The sequence below is a fragment of the Octopus bimaculoides genome, chromosome 26 (genome assembly GCF_001194135.2).
Source record: "Octopus bimaculoides isolate UCB-OBI-ISO-001 chromosome 26, ASM119413v2, whole genome shotgun sequence".
In the NCBI taxonomy this organism is placed as follows: Eukaryota; Metazoa; Mollusca; class Cephalopoda; order Octopoda; family Octopodidae; genus Octopus; species Octopus bimaculoides.
Window position 1 is genome coordinate 16,902,358 of NC_069006.1, and position 24,019 is coordinate 16,926,376.

Genomic DNA, 24,019 nt, shown 5'->3' on the forward strand with positions numbered 1-24,019 from the left:
CTCTGCTAGATCAGATTGGAGTCTGGTGTAGCCATCCGCTTCGCCAGTCCCCAGCCAAATCGTCCAACCCATGCTAGTATGGAAAGCGGACGTTAAATGATAATGATAATACACACACAAACACACACACACACACATATTATTTTTTATTCTTGTTTCAGTCATTTGTCTGTAATCATGCTGGAACACTGCCTTGAAGGTTTTTAGTTCAACAAACCAACCCCAGGATTTATTTTCTGAAGCCTAGTACTTATTGTATATTTTCACTTTTGCTGAACCACTAAGTTAAAGAGATGTAAACACACCCACAACAGTTGTGAAGCAGTGATCTGGGGGACAAATAGACACAAAGACATAGATATATATATACAATGGGCTTCTTCTAGTTTCCGTCTACTAAATCTACTCACAAGGCTCTGGTCAGCTGGAGGCTACAATACAAGACACTTGCCTATATAGATAGATACATAGGGCTGCTTTTAAGCTAGTATATAGCTTTTAAGCAACTGACCCCAAATGGGAAGATCTGCAAACAGATCTCTGACTTGCTTTGGAGAATTTGTTGCAATTGCTTCCTCCAGAGTCATATCCCAGTGATAATCAGATTCGTCACAAAAACAAATCACGTAAAAAGAATCACCGGAAACAATCAGAGTAATGAAAACTTGGGAATCCCAAATTTCATGATTGTGGGTCTGTATTCAACCAGGAATGTTTTTAATTTACTCATGGAGTCAGCCTAATTCCAAAATGGTATATGTTGGACTACTGCCTTTAGGAGTAAAGTTCAAAAAGTGTGACACACTGACATTCACATTTATGATATTATTACAGATTCTGCCGAGGTCGACTTTGCCTTTCATCCTTTTGGGGGCAATATAATTAGTACCAGTTACGTACTGGAGTTGATGTAATCGACTTAATCCCTTCCCCCAAAATATGAGGCCTTGTGCTTCCAGTAAAAAGGATTTATTAAAGTTGAAAAAGTGTAACACACTGACATTCTCATTTATTATATTAGATATGTTTAGTTTTGGGGAAACTTTATTTCAATTAAAGTGAATTTTATGTGTGTGTGCGTGTGTATGTATTAAAGCAAAATATAAAACAAAAGTGAAATCAAAATTGCTGATGTGGCTGATGACAGTACCACCTGATTGGCACTTGTGCCAGTGGAATGTTAAAAGCACGTCCAAACATGGGGTGTAATCGGCCCACTTATGAGTATCCCTCATTCATTGGACAATGAACTTTGCTTGCAAAAACCTATTGAGACAAGTGAAAACAAATCAAAATCACTGGTGTGGCCAATGACAGTACCGCCTGATTGGCACTCGTGCCACTGGTACGTTAAAAGCACATCCGCGCATGATTGTTGCCAGGGCCACAGATTGGCTCCCGTGCTGGTGGCATGTGAAAAGCACCATTCGCATGTGATCGTTGCCAGAATTGCCCTACCGGCACATGAGAAAGACAACATTCAAGCTTGGTCATTTCCAGAGCCGCCAGACTGGCTCCTGTGCAGGTAGCACATAAAAAAACACCTTTCGAGCGTGGTCGTTGCCAGAACCTCCTGACTGGCCCTTGTGCCGGTGTCACGTAAACGCACCCGCTACACTCTTGGAGTGGTTGGCGTTAGGAAGGGCATCCAGCTGTTGAAACATTGCCAGATTGGATTGAGCCTGGTGCAGCCTCTGGCTCACCAGTTCTCAGTCAAACCATCCAACCCATGCCAGCATGGAAAGTGGACCTTAAACGATGATGATTGATAGTGTTCAGTTGGGGAAATAATTTATGAATTTTATAAGGCTTGAGTAGACAATCATATTGTTGGGTTTTGCTAATCTGGAAAGTGTGGTGTGTTATGTATGGAGTCATAGTTAGTCAATAATTGTTTGGGACTCAAGTGTTTTCTGTCTGAAGAAGGAAACCAATCCTTCTCTTTGCTGTTGTTTATTTTTAATTCATGCAGAAAGACATAGCATTACTATGTCAGTCCTGATTCAGAAATATTCTGAAGGTGGCGAGCTAGCAGAAACGTTAACGCATCGGGCGAAATGCTTAGCGGTATTTCGTCTGCCGTTACGTTCTGAGTTCAAATTCCGCCGAGGTCGACTTTGCCTTTCATCCTTTCGAGGTCGATAGATTAAGTACCAGTTACGAATTGGGGGTCGATGTAATCGACTTAATTCCTTTGTCTGTCCTTGTTTGTCCCCCTCTATGTTTAGCCCCTTGTGGGCAATAAAGAAATAAGAAATATTCTATAGAATGGGTGTATTTTAAAGAAAATATGATTGAAGGAGAATTGGTTAATACTTCTGGCAGGTCTAGCAACTATGTTGAGGATCTTATTTGTCTGTGTCAATGTTGTCATAATAATTGTATATACAAAATATTCAGTGTATGAATGAATAGACATACGAGAAATAACAGCCAGATCTCTCTTATCAACAAAAGAGGACATATTACTGTAAAAACCGATGTAATTTATGCACTTTTTTTTGCAAAAATAGAAATAAACGTTAGTGGGTACATGAGCAGATCATTTCCAGAATGTTTTAGAAATTATTTTTGTGGAAAAAAGACATAGAAAACGTAAACATTCATACTGGAAATTGACTCATTTAATGTCAGAGTAGGTTTTTACAGAAAAAATAATGGCTTAATTATGATGAAGTTGACTTTTATTTATGCTGGACAATAGAATGCTTACTTTTTCTGTATAAATTTACTAAAACCATTAAATGGTTAACTACTTTTTGAAGTCTGATGTCCATGTTGGTAAACACAGTCTAGGCCATATTTTACATTGCTTTGAATTTCTACCTATTGCAATGGAGCACCATTGACATAGATAGTGATATGGATATTCCTGACTGAAAAAAATGTAATGCTATGGATAATCTTGATTGTATGGTTTTATTTTTGTCTGTTTATTACTAGGCACAGTTTTAAGTTTGTCATACTGTTTATCCCAATTTCGAACATTGGCCTCATTAACATTAAAATGCCTTCTGGCAGCTTTATTGCCATGTTCAATGTGCATATTCAGCATATTTAATTTCTCCTTTGCAGTAAACGATTCATAAGATCTGTCCATACTGACAATAATGGTAATGAGAAATTTTAAAGTTTGCTTGACATTTTACAAGTGTGAAAGGGGTTAAAATTTCGATACCCCGTATCAAAGGTTCCGACAAGAATGGGCAGAAAAGAATTCTGTTTACATAATCAGTTTGATTGGTCACCTTCCTCTGTCAGTTAAGTATAGTGTCATCCAAACTGATGTTTATTGGTAATTAAGCTTAATTTGCAACATCTGTGCATATTTATCAGCTTTGGTAATTCTTAACAACTTTTCCTGTGATCGCGTAAAAGAGTGATGGTAATGATATATAACATCAACTCTCTGGAATTGTTTACAATTGCAACTAGGGGAATCAGCTTTAAAGAAATACATTTGTGCTCCAGTGTACTCAGCGTGGCCTTCATTTTTGACGATGGTAATGTGAAATCTAGTTGTTATATCCAGTAAGTTGAGCCACTGCATGGCTTGTAATTTTGTGTATCGATTTTACTTGGTGCATAGTCACCGTGTGTATAGCTATATAGCAGAGGGAACATCTTAAGTCAGTGTCCTCCAGAAAGTGTTGTGCACCCTACTAACTTCTCCTGTATAACTAAATCTGTGGTATGGGAGTTTAACTGAAAAATATCTACGAAACATGTGCCTGTGAGATAATTTGTTACTGATAAAGGGTAGGTGCAGGCATGGTTAAGACCATGTAGTATTTGGATTCCCATGTTTTCATTACTGCGATTGTTTTCAGTGATTTTTTTTGCGATGAATATGATCATCATTGGAATATGACTCTGGAGGGAGCAATTGCAACAAATTTTTCCAGAGATCTGTTTGCAGATCTTCCCATTCAGGGTCAGTTACTTAAAAGCTGTATAGTAGCTTAAAAGTCACCCGATAATGTCTCATGCTGTGGATATGTGTCTGATTACTACTACTGCTTACCACACTGTGAATATGTCTTGCTACTACTGCCATTACACATTTTAGATGTACCTGTTTGACAACTACTATTACAACAATTTTTAAGTGTGCTTAACTACTTGTGTTGATGTGTTTGACTACTACTACTACAACTACTACTACACATGACACTGTTACATGTGCCTGTCTAGCTACTTCTGCACACCACATTAGAGTGTATTGTAACACATGTTAGTTTTCTGGTTGGCTGTATTGCTAGAGATGATCAGATGGAGCAAGGATCACAGATGTGATGGCTTAAGTCCTTCATAAGTGTTCTGCACTTATTTTTCGTCTAAATCTAATTTTTCCAATTACAACTATATTGTTTTATTCAGTGTTCACCTAAGGAATCATCAGATCTTTTTTGTTTTCTTCCAACCACAAATCTGAATCTGAAAAAAAAAAAAAAAAAAATGTGCTTTTGATATAGTTTTGCATGCCATGACAACAAACCGTTTCATGTTCCACTTTGAAGATGCTGGACTTGTTTCATTGGCTAAAATCACACAACTTTAAATACAGCTATCTTGTTAATTATTTTTTGAAAAAAATGAGTGCAATTATTGTCATCAGTATGCATAACTACATCTGTGTGGAAAATCTGAAAACAATTCATTGGTGATTGAAAAATTTTCAAGTGGTTGGATGAAAATGAAAAAGATCTGAGTCTTCCGCTTTTGGTTCTATATTGCGAAACTGAGATGGATGAGGGTTTTCATGGATTAATATCAATATATGTCGTTTGTCTGTTCTACCATCTCCTTTTAACCTTTTTTTTAACTGTATTCATGAATTTCAATTAATTTTGAAATGATGAAACCTTTGAAACAATTTATTAAGAACCAAAACACTTTCTGCTGTTAAGCTGGAATTTAGAACATAGCTTGACAAAAATGGTTCTTGCATAAAATTATGCTGGAAGTTTTAATTTAGATATGAATGTTTTGAAGTGAGGTTTCCTATTATTGAATCAGAGTTGATCTCCAGAAGTTTGGGAGTTAGGCTATCTTTAGAGTTACAAAAAATAGCATATCACTGTTGGTAACCATTTCCTTGACTGTGTCTTCTGGAGTAGCTATGGTATAATAGATTAGTCTACTCATCAGTCAGTCTGTGTAGAATTGCCTCAGTTGCACTTTTATATTCATTTCAGTACTGTTTTTATATTTCTTGTTTGTTTTAATTTATTATTTACCTGCTTTATGTTTTAATTTGCTTATATGGGTAGTATTTTATTTTTGAAGTGATGAGTCATTGAATAAATGGTTACACAGCTCTATTTTGGCTGCTCACAGCTAAAAATGATGTCTGCTTGGTTGGTTGGTTGGGGTATCTTGTACAGCTGCTTGTCTTGATTCTACTAGACATCTGTTTATAAGCTACTCTGCCACCATGTAATGTTCTGTGAAACTGAAATGATCTGTCAGCTTGTGTTTCTCCTGATTACTCCTCTTCAGCTTAAGTAGTCTTTTGTCTCTGAGAGGGAGAAATGTGAGTTTTTGCATAATATCAAATCTTTCAATTTATTTGAGAAAGATATGACATTTCTGCATGTATCAAAAGCAGTAGCTAGCAGTTCCAACTGGGAACTGAACTCAATTTACTGGCTCATTTCAGCAAGAATTCCTATCACTCTTGTAATTTTAGTGTTCCTAGCAGGTTGACAAAAATAGTCCCAATACAAGTTAATTTTTCACTGATTTTAATCATTAGACTGCGGTCATGTTGGGGCCTTATCTTGAAGGGTACAGTTTATTCCATTAACTTCATTGTGTGGCTGCTAGGTATTGTATTATATCTAAAAGGATGGGTGGAATTTGTGCACTGAATGCAAAGGGACATAACCAAATCCCAGAAAGTATTTCTTAACTATTCTACATTATTTGTAGTTCATTTACTGTCCTTCTCAATTGTTCTTTTTGATCAAGTCTTTAGTTGATTGATGATTCAGTGGGAGCCAGGTGGTTAGGTTGCCAGTGTTAAGGTGGTATCAAAAAGTTCCCGGTTTAGTTCTGTAGTGTGCCAACAGATGGCGGCACATGGTTGTGCGTGCAGTGAGAGCTAGCAGTGACCTTCATAGGGCAGTGTACCGAGTGACATCGCTATGTTTACTTTGCAAGTTGTGAAATTTGTGTTCTTGTGATGATGTGTATGCTGTAGTCTGTGATTTTTGTCATGGACAGGAAGTTGGAACGAAGAGCCAATGTGAAATTTTGCATTAAACTTTAGAAGGCTACTACAGAGACATTGAGCATGCTTTGGCAATGAGGCAATGGGTCATATGCAATGTTTTGAGTGGCATGGGTGCTTCAAAACTGGAAGAATATCCCTGGAAGATCTGCTATGGGCGTCACCCTTCATCATCTTGTGCATAAGGATTGTTGGTGGACAATAAGGGAGGACATTCGATGAAAGTGACTGGATCTGTTTTGCACAAAGAATCAGCTTCTTCATGACAATGCATCTTGTCACCAAGCTCTCCTCGCTTATGAGTTTCTTGCCAAAAACAACATGGTATCACTTCCACACCCACCCTATTTAGTACTACATTTAGCACCTATGGACTTCCATCTCTTCCTCAAGATGAAAATGCAGCTCAAAGGTCACCATTTTAACACCATTGTCAAGATCCATAGCGAATCGCAGAAGGCTCTTGACTTGCTTACAGAAAACAACTTCCAGGCCAGATTTCAAAAGTTCTAGGAATGCTAGGACTGGTATATGGCTGTGCAAGGTGACTATTTCACAGGAGATCATGTTAAAATTTAGGTAAAAATGTTATTTCTTATTAAAAATAACTAGTCCAGGAAATTTTTGATACCATCTCATACATAGTTTAATGTAGATTTGTGATCTGGAATACCAGTTGTACCTCTTTCAGCTGTATTGTTGGGAGTTATTTTAGATCAGACACTAAATACACATACTGGAAGAGGACAAGAATGGATAAGAAGTTTACTTAGAAAGGGAGCACAGGGTCAGAGAGAGGAGTAGAGAGTAGATGAGGTAGGCTGAGAGGTTAGTGGTTCATACATACAGCATTGTGTTTATAGTCAGTTTATTTGGTTGTAAATGTTTCACAAGATATGTATGACACTGTTGCTGTATGAGTCTTAAACAAATTTTTCCCAAATTAGCTTTTCTTATGTATTATGTCTGAAGCCGGTTTGAGAAACAGTCTTGATTTCTTGCAGAGAATTAAAAAAAAAAAAATAAAAATAAAAATCAGTAATTTTGGAAAATTGCTTGAGTGCAGTGTCAGACATTTGACATTACCAAACATCATTAGCTTAGATTCTATTGCAACTAATAACGGTAGATATTGCAGTGTCAGACTAATATTGTGGTATAATTATTTTATTACCTACCTTACCAGCCACACTAATGCAGGCCAAAGTGGAAATCTTAAGTCACTTCATCTGCTAGAAATAGCTGCCAAATCTCTGTCAGTCTTAATACTTCTGTCTCTAAAAAGAATATATTAATGTAGTCTGTGATACATTAATTTTGAAATTAAAAATAGTTAGGTCGAGGTTTGAGTACCTTTTTAATCCTTCAATTGTGAATCTAAATTTCTTGGTTCGCCTTCCTGGCACTTGTGCCGGTGGCACGTGTAAAGACATTCGAGTGAGCTCGTTGCCAGTGCCGCTGGACTGGCTCCTGTGCAGGTGACACGTAAAATACACCATTTTGAGCGTGGCCGTTGCCAGTCCCGCCTGATTGGCCTTCGTGCTGGTGGCACGTAAAAGCACCCACTACACTCTCGGAGTGGTTGGCGTTAGGAAGGGCATCCAGCTGTAGAAACTCTGCCAAATCAGATTGGAGCCTGGTGTAACCATCTGGTTTCACCAGTCCTTAGTCAAATCGTCCAACCCATGCTAGCATGGAAAGCGGACGTTAAACGATGATGATGATGATGATGATTCCAGTAATGATGTTAACTACTGATTTCAGATTTTAGCACAAGGCTAGCAATTTCAGGGGAGAGGTTAAGTCAATTATATTGATCTCTTTGTTCAACTGTTACTTTATTGACCCTAAAAGGATGAAAAGCAAAGTCAACTTCAGTGGAGTTTGAAATCAGAATATGAAGGACAGTTGAAATACCACTGAGCATTTTGCTCCATATGCTAACAATTGTGTCAGCTCACCACCGTATCATCATCATTGTTTAATGTCTGTTTTCCATGCTGGCATGGGTTGGACGGTTTGGCTGGGGTCTGGGAAGCAATAGTTTCTCCTACTAAATCCGCTGCTTCACCATTGTAAGTGTGCACCTGCCTAGTCTAAGTAGCATCTTGATAAATATGGTTAGAGGTGGAAGCACATTAATCTGTTTAAAAGAAACTGGAAAATTTGTTGAGTGAGATGACTATGATTTCACTTGATTCAACAGTTCTTCTCAAGCACAGCATATTGTCCAACGATTGAAGGGAACTTTTAAATGGGTCAGTTATGTGACACTGGCATTGGCTACAGCTATGATCTCACTTGGCTTGCTGGGTACTTCTCAAGCACAGCACATCTCCAAAGGTCTTGCTCACTTGTCATTGCCTCTGTGAGGCCCAATGTTTGAAGTTCATGCTTCACCACCTCGTCCCATGTCTTTGTGGGTCTACCTCTTGCACAGGTTCCCTCCACTGTTAGGCTGCGACACTTCTTAACACAGCTGTCCTCATCCATATGCAACACATAACCATACCAGCACAGTCGTCTCTCTTACACACCACATCTGTCAACAGTAATGCTTATTGATTCATGTTTTGAATTAATCATGCATTAACTTTTAGCTTTGAGTTTTTGAGTTTGATGAGGTAACTGTTTTTAGAATGATAATGTAGGGTTGGTGTAAGATGCCAGGTCTAGTCAGTTTGAGCATAAACAGAATATTTATCCCAGATATGGCTGGTTTAAATGCCAAAGGGTTAAAGTGCTTGGGTGGTTCAACAAATGGTCTTTTATGCTTGCTAAAGATTATTCAGACTTTTTCTCAGAAACTAATACAATTGAAATAGACAAGCCATCTTGGAAACAAATCAACCAACAGAAAATAACTTTCTTTATGGAAAAATTATAGAAGAAACAGTATCGAAATTAGTTTCTTTTGATGGGTTTTCCATGGATGTTGTAGTTAATTACTTTTATTGGAAAGCTAGTGGTTTTACCAAAGAAGGATTCTCATTTAATGGAGATGATTCACTGCCTATATGATTTAAAAGGAAAAAGTAATTAGTGAGATGTTTAAAAGAAAGAACTTTGAACAATTCTTCTGTTGAATGTACATATTCATGTAATTGTAGATAAGTATTTACTAATCTGGTAAATTCTGGAATTTAGGATTGCTCAGGAGTTGTGGTGGATTACCTACTGAAAAAAATTTAAAACTTTTAAAAATGAATCTTTCTGTATTCAACCTTGATTTAGGGGAGAAAAATAAATATAGTTGCTGTCATAATGCTTTATGAGAAAACTCGGATCATAAATGTGATGACACCAGCAATGACAAGTTTGAAACTGATAAGAATATATATACATACATACATACATACATATACAATGGACTTCTTTCAGTTTCCATCTACCAGGTCCACCCACAAGCCTTTGCCCGAGGTGCCATGTAGTGGCACTGAACCTGAGACCATATGGTTGGGAAGCAAACTTCTTACTACACAGCTATGTCTGCTCCTACATAAAATATATTTTATGTTTGTTTGTTCTAAACACCAGGTTAATGATGACAGTTATTTTCAAAATTGAACCAAAGGCAATCATTTTCAAAAGTAATATAGCAATAAAAAGGTTAAATTATATTTTTAAAAATCTAGTGCACACAAGTGTCTGCAGCATACAGTTATTAGTATAGAGATTATTTTGTGCATTACTTTCTCTCACTCATTCTTCCTCTATATATTTTAACATGTTTTTCTTAGTAAATTTCTCTTCTCTTCTGTCTCTCCACTTTTCCTTTTTTATGTCTCTTTCTTTCCTTTTCTCTACTTGCTTTCTGTTTGTCTCCCCAACTTTTAATGCATACCTTGTTTCTCATTTATTTACATGTAAATACTATTTATTATCTGTCGTATATTTATTTGAATGTTAGAATTTTAGTATTTGTCAGTCTTATTTTGATCAAATTAAAAATTAGGTCAAAATAAGGCCTACAAAACTGTTTATAATTTAAAATAGTAATTTTTAAGCAATAATGTTGAAACTTGGGGAAAACTGCTGTGAAAATCCACCTTTCGTCTATTTCTCTGGTGTTGATAAGTACTGCAGTTGATTTCATCATCACTAATTCGATGACTGGCACCCGTGCCAGTGGAGCGCTAACAGCACCATCCGAGCGTGATCATTGCCAGAGCAGCTGTCTGGCTTCTGTGCTGGTGGCACGTAAATAGCACCATTTGAGTGTGATCGTTACCAGTGTCTCCTTACTGGCACTTGTGCTGGTGGCACGTGAAAAAGAACATCCAAGCGAGGTTGTTGCCAGTGCCACCGGACTGGCTCCTGTGCAGGTGGCACGTAAAAAACACCATTTGAGTGTAGCCCGTGCCAGTGGCATGTAAAAGCACCCACTACACTCTTCGAGTGGTTGGCGTTAGGAAGGGCATCCAGCTGTAGAAACTCTGTCAGATCAGATTGGAGCCTGGTGCAGCCATCTGGTTCGCCAGTCCTCAGTCAAATCGTCCAACCCATGCTAGCATGGAAAGCGGATGTTAAACGATGATGATAATGATAATCTCCTCCCATAAATTTCAGGCCTTGTTTCTATTTTAGAAACAATTAATTCTACTTTTGTCTAATGAGTACATATGCATACGCAATTTCTTTCATATATTTAGTGATGTGGTTCAATAGTTGAATATACTGTTGCCACTCTAATATTATCCTAATGTTTTGTGTTAAGTGTTGGAAATCTACATTAAATATAAGGTTATGAAATGCTTTTCATGCCACTTATATTTCAAATTCCTATATATTTGAGCATGAAAATTATAAGATATGGGGTGTGTTTTAGAAAGTTGCTATAATGTCAGTTGGAAAACAACTCAGTGGCTTACGCTGATATTTCAGTGAAACTTAACATCCTACAGATATGTGGGGGATTGAAGGATGTGGTGGAGACATATGCAAATTGATAACATATTACTAATTATCCCCATGTGACTATTGTTGTTGATATATTTCATTGCATATAAATGTATTTTATATAGTGTATATATTTATGTGTATGTATTTTAATTTTTTAAAAATTAATTTTTCAGCCCTAAATCAAACACTTCAAGATGATGATGCCTGTGTCATTGCCGCCTATGACAGGGCCGCCTCCACAACTCCCCAATATGAACCACCCTCCACCCAACATGCCTCCTCGATTCAATATGCCACCTCCCATGGCCATGTCTCAAGGACCTGGCATCATGCTTCCTCAAGGTTCCCAGCAACAACAACAGCAGCAGCAACAACAACAACAGCAATTACAACAGCGTAGCTACATGCAACAGAAAATGATGGCCAGCCAAGGGATTATGTTTGATGGCAAACGGATGAGGAAAGCTGTCCACAGAAAAACTGTGGATTATAATTCAGCTGTTGTGAAGTATCTTGAGGTATTATTTAATTTCTTTATACTATGATTGTATTGTATTAGGTACAGGTGTGGCTGTGTGGTAAGAAGTTTGCTTCCCAACCACATGGTTACAGATTCAATCCCACTGCATGGCAACCTTGGGCCAACCAAAGCCTTGTGAATAGATTTAGTAGACAGAAACTGAAAGAAGCCTGTCATGCACAATGGGACTGAACCCAAGACCATGTGGTTGTAAAGTGAGTTCTTAACCACACAGCCATGTAAAATTTGTATTGACTGGGACTTCCGAGTTTCTCCCAACAGCTTATTTAACCTGAGAAGGAAGAATTTTGGCGTTCATATGAGAAAACAGAGATAAAAGTCTTGTTTAAAAAAAAGTATGTGTGTTGGGAGATTTAGGTAATAATTTACATTTCTTATAAAAATTACAATGCAAGGGATTATTTTATTAGTGGTAGAAATCTGATGAAATAGTTTAAAGGTCAGAGAACAAATTTAAAGTCAGGGAAGTACAGGTGAAAATCATAAGAATAATCAAAATTATATGTGCAAGCGTGGCTGCTTGTTAAGAAGTTTACTTCTTAACCATATGGTTCTGGGTTCAGTCCCACTGTGTGGCACAAGTACTGGGGTTGATTTGTTTGACTAAAAAATTCTTGAAGGCAGTGCCCCAGCATAGCCACAGTTTAATGACTGAAACCAATAAAAGATAAAAATAATTATTACATTTGATCGAATAAGCTGAAAGCTAAAGGGTTAAACTTTAATTTGTGTGAAGAAATTTGTATGTGTGTGTCCTCATCATTTAATGTCCCTGGGTTGGATGGATTACAGGATACAATTGGTCCAAGGACTGCATTGTGCTTTGGCAGCTTTTTAAAGTAATAATCCCTTACATATATAAATTACTACCTAAAAACTCTGTTTTTTAAATTAGGCTTCGCTACTGTTTTTTTTTTTTTTTTTTTTTTTTTTTTTTTGTTATAAAAACTCTAGAAGTGAATCTGATAGAAGTCTGTCTCATATATGTCTACTTATGCGATAACTGTAAACAGGTTCATCATCATACATACAGGTGCTGTCATTCATTTCCAGCCTTCTCTGGAAAACCTGTTTAGATGTTAATATCACCTTGTTTTGAAACAGGTGAAAGTTGGCATCAGGAAGGACATTTGTCTGTGGAAAATCTGTCTCACTGAACTCTGACACATGCAAGCATGGGAAGTTTATGTTAAAATGGTGGTGATGGTGTGTGTGTGTCTGCGTGTTTGTATTAATAGGGTTGGATGAGAATCACTTGTAGCATAGTTATTTTCAATAAATGTTGATTTTTGTTTGCAGAATCGACTCTATCAAAGGGACCACCGTGACTTCCGAGCCATTCAACCAGACTGCCTTTACCAAGAAGGGGTGAGAATCCAATTAGCATAAATAAAATTGCTTTTTTTTTTGTTTTTGATGTCCATTTAAAACACATGCTGGAACTTGTTAATCAGAGCTCTGTGACAAACTGATCTCTTAGAGAGTAAGTCTGTTTAACCCTCTAGCATTCAAACTGGCCATATCCATCCCAAATATTCTACCTGTTCTATGTTCAAACAAGCCAAATCTGATATCTCAGACCTATCTTACAATGTCATTCTAAAAATAAAGCAATCCCCTTTCAAGCATTGGGCCTCAAGGAGGCAATGACAGATGACTGAAACCTTTGACAATATGCTATGCTTGAGAAGACCTGTCAAGCTAAGTGAAATCATAGTTATGGTAGATGAAGCATCACCTTCGACCATTGGGCCTCACAGAGGCAATGACAGAAGACCAAGACCTCTGGAGTTATGCTGTGATTGAGAAGACTCGGCAAGTAAATTGAGATCACAGCCGTAGCCTATACCAATGTCGCATAACCAGCACATTTAGAAGTACCTTTGTATTGTTGGGCGACACGCTGTGCTTGAGGAGACCTATTGAGTCAAGTAAAATCAAAAATGGAAATTGTAGTTGTGGCTGATGCCAGTGCCGCCTGACTGGGCTCTCATGCTGGTGGCACGCAATAAGCACCATTCATGCGTGGGTTGTTGCCAATGCTGCCTGACTGACTCCCTGTGCTGGTGGCACGTAAAAAGGACCATCCAAATGTGGTTGATGCCAGCCCCAACTGGCTCCTGTGCCGGTAGCATGTTAACAGAAATAGAAAGTCCTATAGAATGTAACATATTTATTTTCATATGCACAGAAGCGAACACACACTCAAATAATTTTTTCACATAACCTAATAATAATTTCTGCAAATTTTATTTTATTTTTTTCTTCCATCTTACTTCCAATAATTTTTCCCCTATCTCCTATATGTCTTGTAAGGGAAAAAGTGGGCATTACTAAGCATGATCTTTCTACCCTCCATCTCCATACCTTACTCCCCTCTCCACCACTCTAATTCCTTGTTCTCTCTCTCTCCACAGCTTGTACCACCTCTCAGTATGTTACATAATCCAATGAACTGTGTGGTCACCAAATTTGTCCGTACCTCAACCAACAAATTCAGATGTCCAATCTTTGTCTTAACGGTACGTAATATTTTATATTTTCACTTGTCTACTGTACATTTTCACCCACTCCACTCCTTCTCTTAATTTAAAAGCTTTCATTGTTTTTTTTTTTAATCTTGTTTAATTATCTTTATCTTTTTTGTGACCAAGTTTTTAATATTTTAATATTTAAAAAGGTGGTAAGCTGGCACAATCATTACTGTGGTGGGGCTATGACCCTCTCTGTAACTTTTGCCTGATCTAACAGTTTGATACCCCTGTAATTATTTCTGTCTAAGGCATCACCTTTACCTTTGTAGCAGTTGACTATGATGCTACTACACCAGTATTTTGGTATGATTCCCTCGTGTAGAACCTGATTTACTATATGGGTAACTAGACCATACCCCATACCACTAGATATTTTAAGCATCTCAGCAGTGATTCCTGATTTGGGCTTTCTTGGTCTTCAAAGCTTTATTTGGATTGCTGGTCCCTCTGTTGTATCCACATCATGCGGACTTTCCTCCCATGCGTTCTCTGCAACAAAAGAGGCTTGGAAGTGCCACTATGGAAGGCTATGTAGAGTCACTAACTGCAAGTGAACCATCATCCATGCAGACACACTTCTCTGCCATAGCATCACAATTTTCCCTGGCACACTGCCTTGCAAGCCAAAACATTTCAAGTCTCTTGTCCTCATGATGTAAGACATTGGCAAAACTTCTTTTCTGCTTCTTTTTCGGAACAGCCTGCTTGTGAAATTTATGTACAAGTGACTGTGTATCCACAGACACATGTACCCTTAACATAGTTCTCGGGAAGATTTTTGTGTGTTTTGTCTACACACACACGCATATACATGCATATTAATTTCTGTGTAGCTGCGTCTTTGTGCATATTTGCTTGTGTAAACCTCTGTTTGGTAAAATAAATGAAAATCTAATTTTGTGTTTTATTCAGTGGACACCTGAAGGAAGGCGTTTAGTAACTGGTGCTTCCAGTGGGGAGTTCACTCTGTGGAATGGTCTTACTTTCAATTTTGAAACCATCCTTCAGGTAAGGAAAAGACTTTTTATGCTAACACACACATACACTCTACAACCACTACTACTACAATTGTTAGCCTTATCAGCTTGCTATATTGCTGTGCCATTTCATGTCAATGTGAATGCGCACACACACACACAGGTGAGGGTTGGCAATAGGAAAGACATCTGGCTGTAGTAAATCTGCCTCAAAAAAGCTCCATCTGACCAATGTACACATGGAAATCTGGATGTTAGATGATGTTATACAAGACAAACATTTGCCACATAGTGGAATTGAACCAGAAACCATGTGGTTGGAAAGCAAACTTCTTAATCACACAGCTTTACCTGCACCTATATTGTCACAGAAAAAAAATGGGACAGTGATTATGTCAAGAATACTTTTCATCATAGGTTAACTATGTGAAGTACCCCTCATCAAGTAATCTCTATAAGGAGACCTAGTTGTCCCCTTGATGTTGATATAGTCCAGGAAGTAATGGAAATGCTTTGTTCTTTGATCTTTCCTCTTAGATTCACAAAATATAGATTACTGTTTGTATTTAAACCATACACAATCCTCGTTCTTTTGAAGATTTTCTGTCTTAAAATTTCGACATTCAGATATTACTCTGTCAAATATCAATGCTTATTTATTCAAAATGTTTTCACTCAATCATGCATTGTCTTGTAAGCTTTAGAATTTCAACAATGCAATTATTTTTAGACTAACATTGTAGGGTAAGTGTGAGAGGCCAGACTTGCTTTGTTTGAACATAAATCAGATAGAATATTTGGGCTGGATATGGGGAGTTTAAATGTTAAGGGGTTAAAACCAAGCTGAATGGTCACAGCTGGGATGTTTTTCATCATAATAGGGCGGCTGGATCAGGACTAGTCTTGGGACTAGTAAATAAAATAAATGCGCCCTTTTTAAAGCCTAACCAGGCTCATGGGCCCGGTTTCCCGGTTTCAATGGCGTATGTGTTCCCCAGCTGGACGGGACGCCAGTCCATCGCAGCGTTACTCATTTTTGCCAGCTGAGTGGACTGGAGCAATGTGAAATGAAGTGTTTTGCTCAAGAACACAATGCGTCGCCCGGTCTAGGAATTGAAACCACAATCTTAAGATCATGATGCTGACACCCTAACCACTAAGCCACGTGCCTCCCTTGGGACTACTACTAAAGTATTTTCCTTTCTAATTGACCCACTTTCATCATGTAGAACATGTATGTATATATGATATCTTAGATTGGTGGTTCTCAACTTCATCTACATGACCCTTGGTGGGGGTGAGGTCCATATAAGATTGTTAAAATTCATATGCTATAAATTGCTTATACTTCTACAATACACAAAATATTTTAATCTTTTTTATACAATTCCGAATAGTATTTAATGAAAATACAGTATGATTTTGTTTATATACATTGAATGGCTATGGCAGTCCATTAGAATGAACTAGGAATCAAAGGGGTCTGTAGGCAAAAAATGGTTGAGAACTACTTTTTTCAACTGTATATGTATGTTTGTATATGCATATCTGTGTATGTAATTGCATATTTATGGAATCTTACCTTTCTTCTTTGTTACTAGGCACATGATACATCAGTGCGTGCCATGGTGTGGAGTCACAGCGACACTTGGATGGTTACTGCAGATCATGCTGGTTATATAAAGTACTGGCAATCTAACATGAATAATGTAAAGATGTTTCAGGGCCATAAGGAACCAGTTCGAGGTATCAGGTACGCTACACGGAGTCCACAACTGGCCTGGGTAGGCAGTAGTAGGAACGCTCTTACCTTCATTTCTGAAATTATTGGCACCATCTTCTGTGCCTTTGTTAATGTTGTTGCAGTTTATTTAACCATTACTAGATCTCAGGGTTCCTCTGTTGGTGAAAAACTATTAATCTATGGTGAAGACATCCTAGATTCTGGCTAAAGTTTGTGAGTTAGTGTAGCAATTTGGGTTTTGTCTGTTTTGTCCAACTGTTCAGATAGCATGTGTGTTTAATAACCTTGAATTTACTCTTTACATGCTCCTCTGATATGGTTGACAGACTGGGTCCAGTCTGCTCTGGTGACTGTTTGGACATTGCAAATTTATGGGTTGCTGGATCTGAATGATGGTCACTGCTACATGTTCGTGGATCACTGGGCCCGGATATGGCCTCTGCTACATGTCTGTGGATTACTGGGCCTGAATGTTGTATAGGTGGTCATTGCTTCATGTTTATGGATCGATAGACCTGAATGTGGTAGTGATGGTCACTGTCATATATTTATGGATCATTATACCTGAACATGGTGGTGACAGTGGTCATTACAACAAGTTTAGAGTGAGGCCGTTATCTCCAGGTGGAGTTGCTGGAGTGCTGTAATGACTCGTGACATGTCTTGGGCATTTAAAAACTTGTAGGGCCCATTCCTCTTCAGTTGGCTTCTTATGAGGTGAAAGTGGGTGAGAAAAAAGAGCGACATCTTTCTCTCTCTTTTTCTCATCTCATAAAATCTACTCCAATACCAGACTGGTAATTTATTTATCAACTCTGAAAAGACAAAAGGCAAAGTTAACATTGGTTGAATTTGAACTTGGAGTACAGAAAGCTGGAATAAAAATTGCAAAGCAATAAACTATGCCTAAATGTATCACTGGATCTGAATGTAATAGTGATGGTAATGGTAGCTACTGGTTCTTGATATGGCGTTGTAGTTGGCCTTGCCACAGCCATGCTCTGGCACTGCCTTGAGGAATTTTAGTTGAACTAATTGACCCCAGTACTTGTTTCCTTTTTAAGCCTGGTACTTACTCTACCGGTCTCTTTTGCTGAACGATAAGGTACAAGAACATAAACAAACCGACACTGGTTGTCAAACGGTGATGGGGGATAGACACAAAGACACACACATGCACACATATATCATGAGCTTCTTTCAGTTTCTGTCTACCAAATTGGCTTTTGTTGGCCCAAGCTTATAATAGAAGACATTTGCCCAAGGTGCCATGCAATGGGACTGAACCCATTACCATGTGGTTGGGAAGCGAACTTCTTACCACACAGCTATGTTTGCATCTTTCTTCTTTCATTCCTTTGTCTATTAAGACTGATGCTGTGTTTTATTTTCTATTCTGACACTCATCATCATTTAATGTCCACTTTTCCATGCTTGCCTGGGACAGGTGGAATTTGCTGAGGAAGTGGATTTTTTTTTAAAGACCTGAATGCCCATCCTCATAACCAATTCCTGTTTCCAAGCAAGAAAATATATTTCTCATGGCCAGGCATCTTTTGCACAGAAGACTGGAAGGGAACATTGCTTGTATGCTCGTTTACAACCCCCATGCGATGTCATGACTAGGGTGCACTTGCATGCATGCACACGCTCGTGTGCACACACATTTATGAAAGCCCACTACTATATGAGTTTCCATAGTTTCCTTCTATCCACAAAGCTAAATTTTTGAGGGCTAAATCTATTTAATTTAAATGTTACCAGCCTTGTCACATATATATGTTGGTTCTGCAAGGAGATTATTATTATTACTATCATTTTGTTTTAGTTTAATGTTTGTGGAATGGTCAGGCAGTTAAACTATTATACGAGGTAGACCAGTGATTCTCAACGGGGTCCATATACCTCTTGGGGGTTCATATAGAATTTTGTTGTTAAAATTTTAAAATTAAATGCAATAAAATTGGTTATACTTCTACAATACACAAAATATTTCAATTTTTTAAATACAATTCCTAATAATCAGTTATAAAGATATAATAGGATTTTTGAAACATTGAATGACTATGGTGGGGGAGGGCAGTAGAGTTAAATAGGAATTAAAAGGGGTCCATAGGTAAAAAATGAACCCCTCAAACTGTCCTCATAATTCATAAATAAATTTTGTAGTGTAGATTCTGCCCAAAGATTACATTAAAGTTACAAAGTGTTTGTGGATGTTCAGCACTTGACACTGTAATACAATGAGTAGGTAGTTCTGTTGAGATTGAACAACTGGAATACACATCAAAACTAATGTATAACCCACCCATCAGAGAAAGTAGGGTATTTTCTATAGATAAAATAACTGATAGGCGCAGGAGTGGTTGTGTGGTAAGTAGCTTGCTTACCAACCATATGGTTCCGGGTTCAGTCCCACTGCGTGGCATCTTGGGCAAGTGTCTTCTACTATAGCCTCGGGCCGACCAAAGCCTTGTGAGTGGATTTGGTAGACGGAAACTGAAAGAAGCCCGTCGTATATATGTGTGTGTGTTTGTGTGTCTGTCCCCCCAACATCGTTTGACAACCGATGCTGGTGTGTTTACGTCCCCGTAACTTAGCGGTTCGGCAAAAAGAGACCGATAGAATAAGTACTAGACTTACAAAGAATAAGTCCTGGGGTCGATTTGCTCGACTAAAGGTGGTGCTCCAGCATAGCTGCAGTCAAATGACTGAAACAAGTAAAAAAGTAAGAGATTGTGGGTGTTAAAACTGAAATAGGGATCTATACTGTTCTTTTGGGCATCTTATTTACTATATTGAAAAAGCACAATACTCCATTCCTTAGAATTTGAAATTTGGGATGTCTGACCCCTCTCTAGGTTATTGTCTTATTTTCGAAGCCATGTTATTTTCATTCCATTTCAATTAAACTGCACTGGCATTAATTATATATGTACTTTTTTTTTTCTTCAATTTAATCTTCATCTTTATTTACTAATTAAATAAAGTTGTTTTTTTTTTCTTCTCCTCTTAACCCTAACCCTATTCCATTTGCTCGACTAATAAACTTAAAATCTGGGTTTGGCCCCCTATTCCATGCTTTGCCATAATACCACTTCAATAAAGCTGCTTCCTTCCTCTGTTATCAATAAAGTTGATATCGTATATATTTGTGTGTATGTGTGTGTGTGTATATATATATTTATATATATATATTTATTTGTGTATATATCCCTTTCAAAGATGATGCTTTACAGATGTGCAAAGAATTTGGTTGCCTTTATGATTTAGGTTTATATATTTCTTGTAAGAAAGTTTTCTAATTTCATTAGATATGCAATGTGTGTGTTTATGTTTCTCTCTCTGTATGTGTCTGTCTATGTGTATTTGTGTTTTAACACAATACATCAACTGACCTACTTTAGATTATTTATCAAATTAGGTCATGTTATATTTTTGCCTTATTTAATCCTTCAACAGAGATGAAAAGATATTGTGTTGTTGTTGTTTATTCATATCTGAGTCTAAACCAGAGTGATCCTTGTGAGTTTCTGGGAAGTAATCAGGTGTCTCTGCTATTCCATTAAGAGTTATTTCTATGGCTTTACAATTTTATTTTTTTTTTTTCATTGTCTAGTTTCCATTTTCTCTGTTAATCACACAGAACTCCATAACCTTACCGAAAACAACATTAGCAAGATCTCTCTGCCTAGTTATATAAAGCAGCATAACATTCTCACGTAACTTTGCTTGTGTATTGTTGGTCATACAAGATACCATTCCCCCACTTTACGCCAAAAATTGGTTAAATGTTTCTTCTTAATTACGATAGAATACCGTTGTATTTTAATATTGGTTAGATTAATTTAAGTAAACTATATCATATACAGTATTATATACTGATCAGCTAACCACTAGCCAGGCTAATTTTAACTATACCAAGTGTATCATATTATATTACAGTTTCCTCAGCTCAGGTAAATAAACTAGTCTTTAACTATTGGATATTATTAGTAGTTGCAATATGAAGTTAGATTACCCCAGGTTTATTGGACTTTACATAAAGTTTGTGTAATATAAGTTTGTTTCAACTGTATTTACTAAATTTTGTTATTAATTTAAACAAGATTCTCTAGATTTATCTAAGTGTAAGGTTATTTTGATCAGTGAAAACTGGTACTCTTTTGGTAATGATGACAAGGGTCTCCAGTTGGTGTGATCAATGGAACAGCCTGCTTGTGAAATTATTGTGCAAGTGGTTGAACACATGTACCGTTAATGCAGTTCTCAGGCGGATTCAGCATGACACAGAATGTGACAAGACTGGCCCTTTTGAATTACAGGCACAACTCGTTTTTGCCAGCTGAGTGGACTGGAACAACGTGAAATAAAGTGTCTTGCTCAAGGACACAGTGCACCACTGGGTATTGAACTCATGACCTTACAGTCATAAGTTAAACACCCTGACCACGAGGCCACATGCCTAGACCAGGGAAATAACTCAGGAAAAAACAAGGATTTAAATGTTAATTTGGCTTTTGAGTAGGAGGAATGTTTGATAATTGCAAACTCTTAGACCTTATCCATTTTCAACTATTTCTTACTTTCTTGACAATGTAAGAGTGGTCAGTGAAGGGTGTTTTGTGATTTTGTTGTTTGTATGGGACAAATCACAAAAATACTCAGAAAATACACAAGTTAACATAATAGATATTAGTTATCTTGTACACAATTGGTTGACAGATAATAGTTATCACCATCATCATCATCATCGTTTAACATCCGCTTTCCATGCTAGCATGGGTTGGACGATTTGACTGAGGACTGGCGATCCAGATGGCTACACCAGGCTCCAATCTGATTTGGCAGAGTTTCTGCAGCTGGATGCCCTTCCTAACGCCAACCACTCCGAGAGGGTAGTGGGTGCTTTTACGTACCACCGGCACGAGGGCCAGTCTGGCAGTACTGGCAACGGTTATGCTAGTTGTTATCTTGTAGATAATAATTGCTTGATAAATGGCAATTATAGAATGGAATATTTATATTCTATATGTGTTGTCTTCTCTTGACTACATTCGCCCTAAAGATTGGTTGTAATGCTGTAAGACTTAGATAAATATCTCTTTATTCATAGTAGTGACTACTGTTTGTCTTTAAATCTCTAAACTCTCTTAACTACAAGGGAGTTGGTTCCTATGTTGCTCTTATTTAATTTAAATCTTAGTCAACATCAATTATATTAAAATTGCTACCTAATATTTCTCTCCCTCACTCATGTCTGCTGTCAGAGTTGAACTTGTTTTCGGCCATGTAGACTGTGCTGCCTAAGAACATGACACAAACTGTTGTGATGTGCATAAGCAATAGTCCGTTACTTTGCATCTTGTTTGAGTTATGGCTGGTCAGAATTTTCTCTGTAACCATGTTAAGCTATGTCTTTGTGCTGGTCTTATATCTTGTATTGTTTCTATTTCAAATACTAATGGTACAAGAGAAGGTTGATTCATAAGCTACAACATTCACAGAAATAGATCAGTCTTCATTTTATTTTTTTTGTTTTTTTTTGTTCTCCTCAGAATATTTTAGGGAATTCAATGATTTCATATTTTTTAATAGGTCACATGTCTGATCCTTCTTACATAACTCTTTTTTCTTTTATTCCTTCACAAAATTTTCTCTATATTTTGCTCTGCAAATTTCTGATTCTCTGTTAGTGGCATGGCCCATAGTATTGATTCCCAACTTAAGTTGCCAATTTAGCTTTGAGGAAAAAAAAAAAAAAAAAAAGAAGTGAATGAATGTCAACACTTCAACTTGCTATTTTTTTTTATTATATATAATACTTTTTATAATACATCTTTGATCTTGTCCCAGAATAGAATCTCTGGGAAAACAGTCCCATGTAATCCCTTCTTGTTATGTTTAACCCTTCAGCATTTAGATTACTCTGACAAATATTAAGCTTATTTAATCATATTGTTTTGAATTAATCATGCATTATGTCATAGCTTGAAGATTTTGATGATCTAATTGTATATTTTTAGAATGACATTGTAGTGTAGGTATGAGAGGTTGGATCTGGCTAGTTTGAACATAAAACAAGTAGGATATTTTGGCTGGATATGGCCAGTTTAAATGCTAAAAAGTTGAACTGGGTATGTGATATGACAACAGTGGTGATGATGGTGAAGAGTAAGTTTAATATTTCATTGTCCTGAACTTTAAGTTTTTACTGAACTGAAACAGGTGGATACTGTTGATACAGTTCTTAGACATCTTAAGAAACCTTATTTTAATTAAGAGTTGCTAATCGATGTTTGCATATCCTGCTGCTTGTTTTTTTTTCCTTTTTTTTTTTTCTTTGATTTTTCATCTTTACCCTGCCCTGTCCCAGTGGGCATCTTATTAATGATAAAGAGGAATATATTATCCACATGAAGCTGAAACTGCTCTTTCAATAAACACATTCGTTCATCCTGTCAGAATGATTACCTGTCTTGCTCTGTATGTTTGTGCATGTTCGCATACACCTATAAATATTATATATATATATAAAATATAGACTTTTGAAAAAGTCTATAAATGCAAAAAATTCAAATTCAATGAAAATATTAAAAAAAAAAGGAAATTGATTTAATAAATATAAAAAAATAACAACCAAATCAATGTTAATGAAAAGGGATATTATTGGCCTGTTTACACTTTCTGTTTCTATGGCAACAACTTAGTATCACTGGCAACAGTATCAGTAGCTGAACAATTTGTATATATATTCATATACATACATATATATATATATATATCAATAAAATAAAATTTTTGCCCCTCTCCCCCATGATTATTATGATTGATTATTATTATTATTATTATTATTTGTAAGATTAATAAAAATAAGAAAAATAAATAAATACCTTTTTTCTTACGTAATAAAGATAAGATTTCTTAATAAAAATAATTTGGTAAAAGTGAGCCATTTGTATCTGTTGTCTTTATTTTCACGACAACTCTCATACATGTATGACTAACTTGTCCATCTGTTTCCTCTTTAGAAAGGGTTTGTCTGGCAGGTTTCAGGGGAGTGTTTCAGGTGAGGGAGGTAACAAC

The 24,019-nt window shown here is 36.9% G+C and overlaps 1 protein-coding gene across 1 annotated transcript in view; it reads left to right on the plus strand.

Moving 5' to 3' along the window:
- Window positions 1–24,019, plus strand: part of LOC106883031 (pre-mRNA 3' end processing protein WDR33) — a gene marked incomplete at its 3' end in the record, with an annotated part of 60,240 nt that overhangs the window by 7,592 nt on the left and 28,629 nt on the right. The window contains exons 2-6 of the mRNA XM_014933889.2: window positions 11,311–11,655; window positions 12,978–13,046; window positions 14,096–14,200; window positions 15,125–15,220; window positions 16,791–16,942. Coding sequence (XP_014789375.1) covers window positions 11,332–11,655; window positions 12,978–13,046; window positions 14,096–14,200; window positions 15,125–15,220; window positions 16,791–16,942 — 746 coding nt within the window. The remainder of the gene's footprint in view (window positions 1–11,310; window positions 11,656–12,977; window positions 13,047–14,095; window positions 14,201–15,124; window positions 15,221–16,790; window positions 16,943–24,019) is intronic.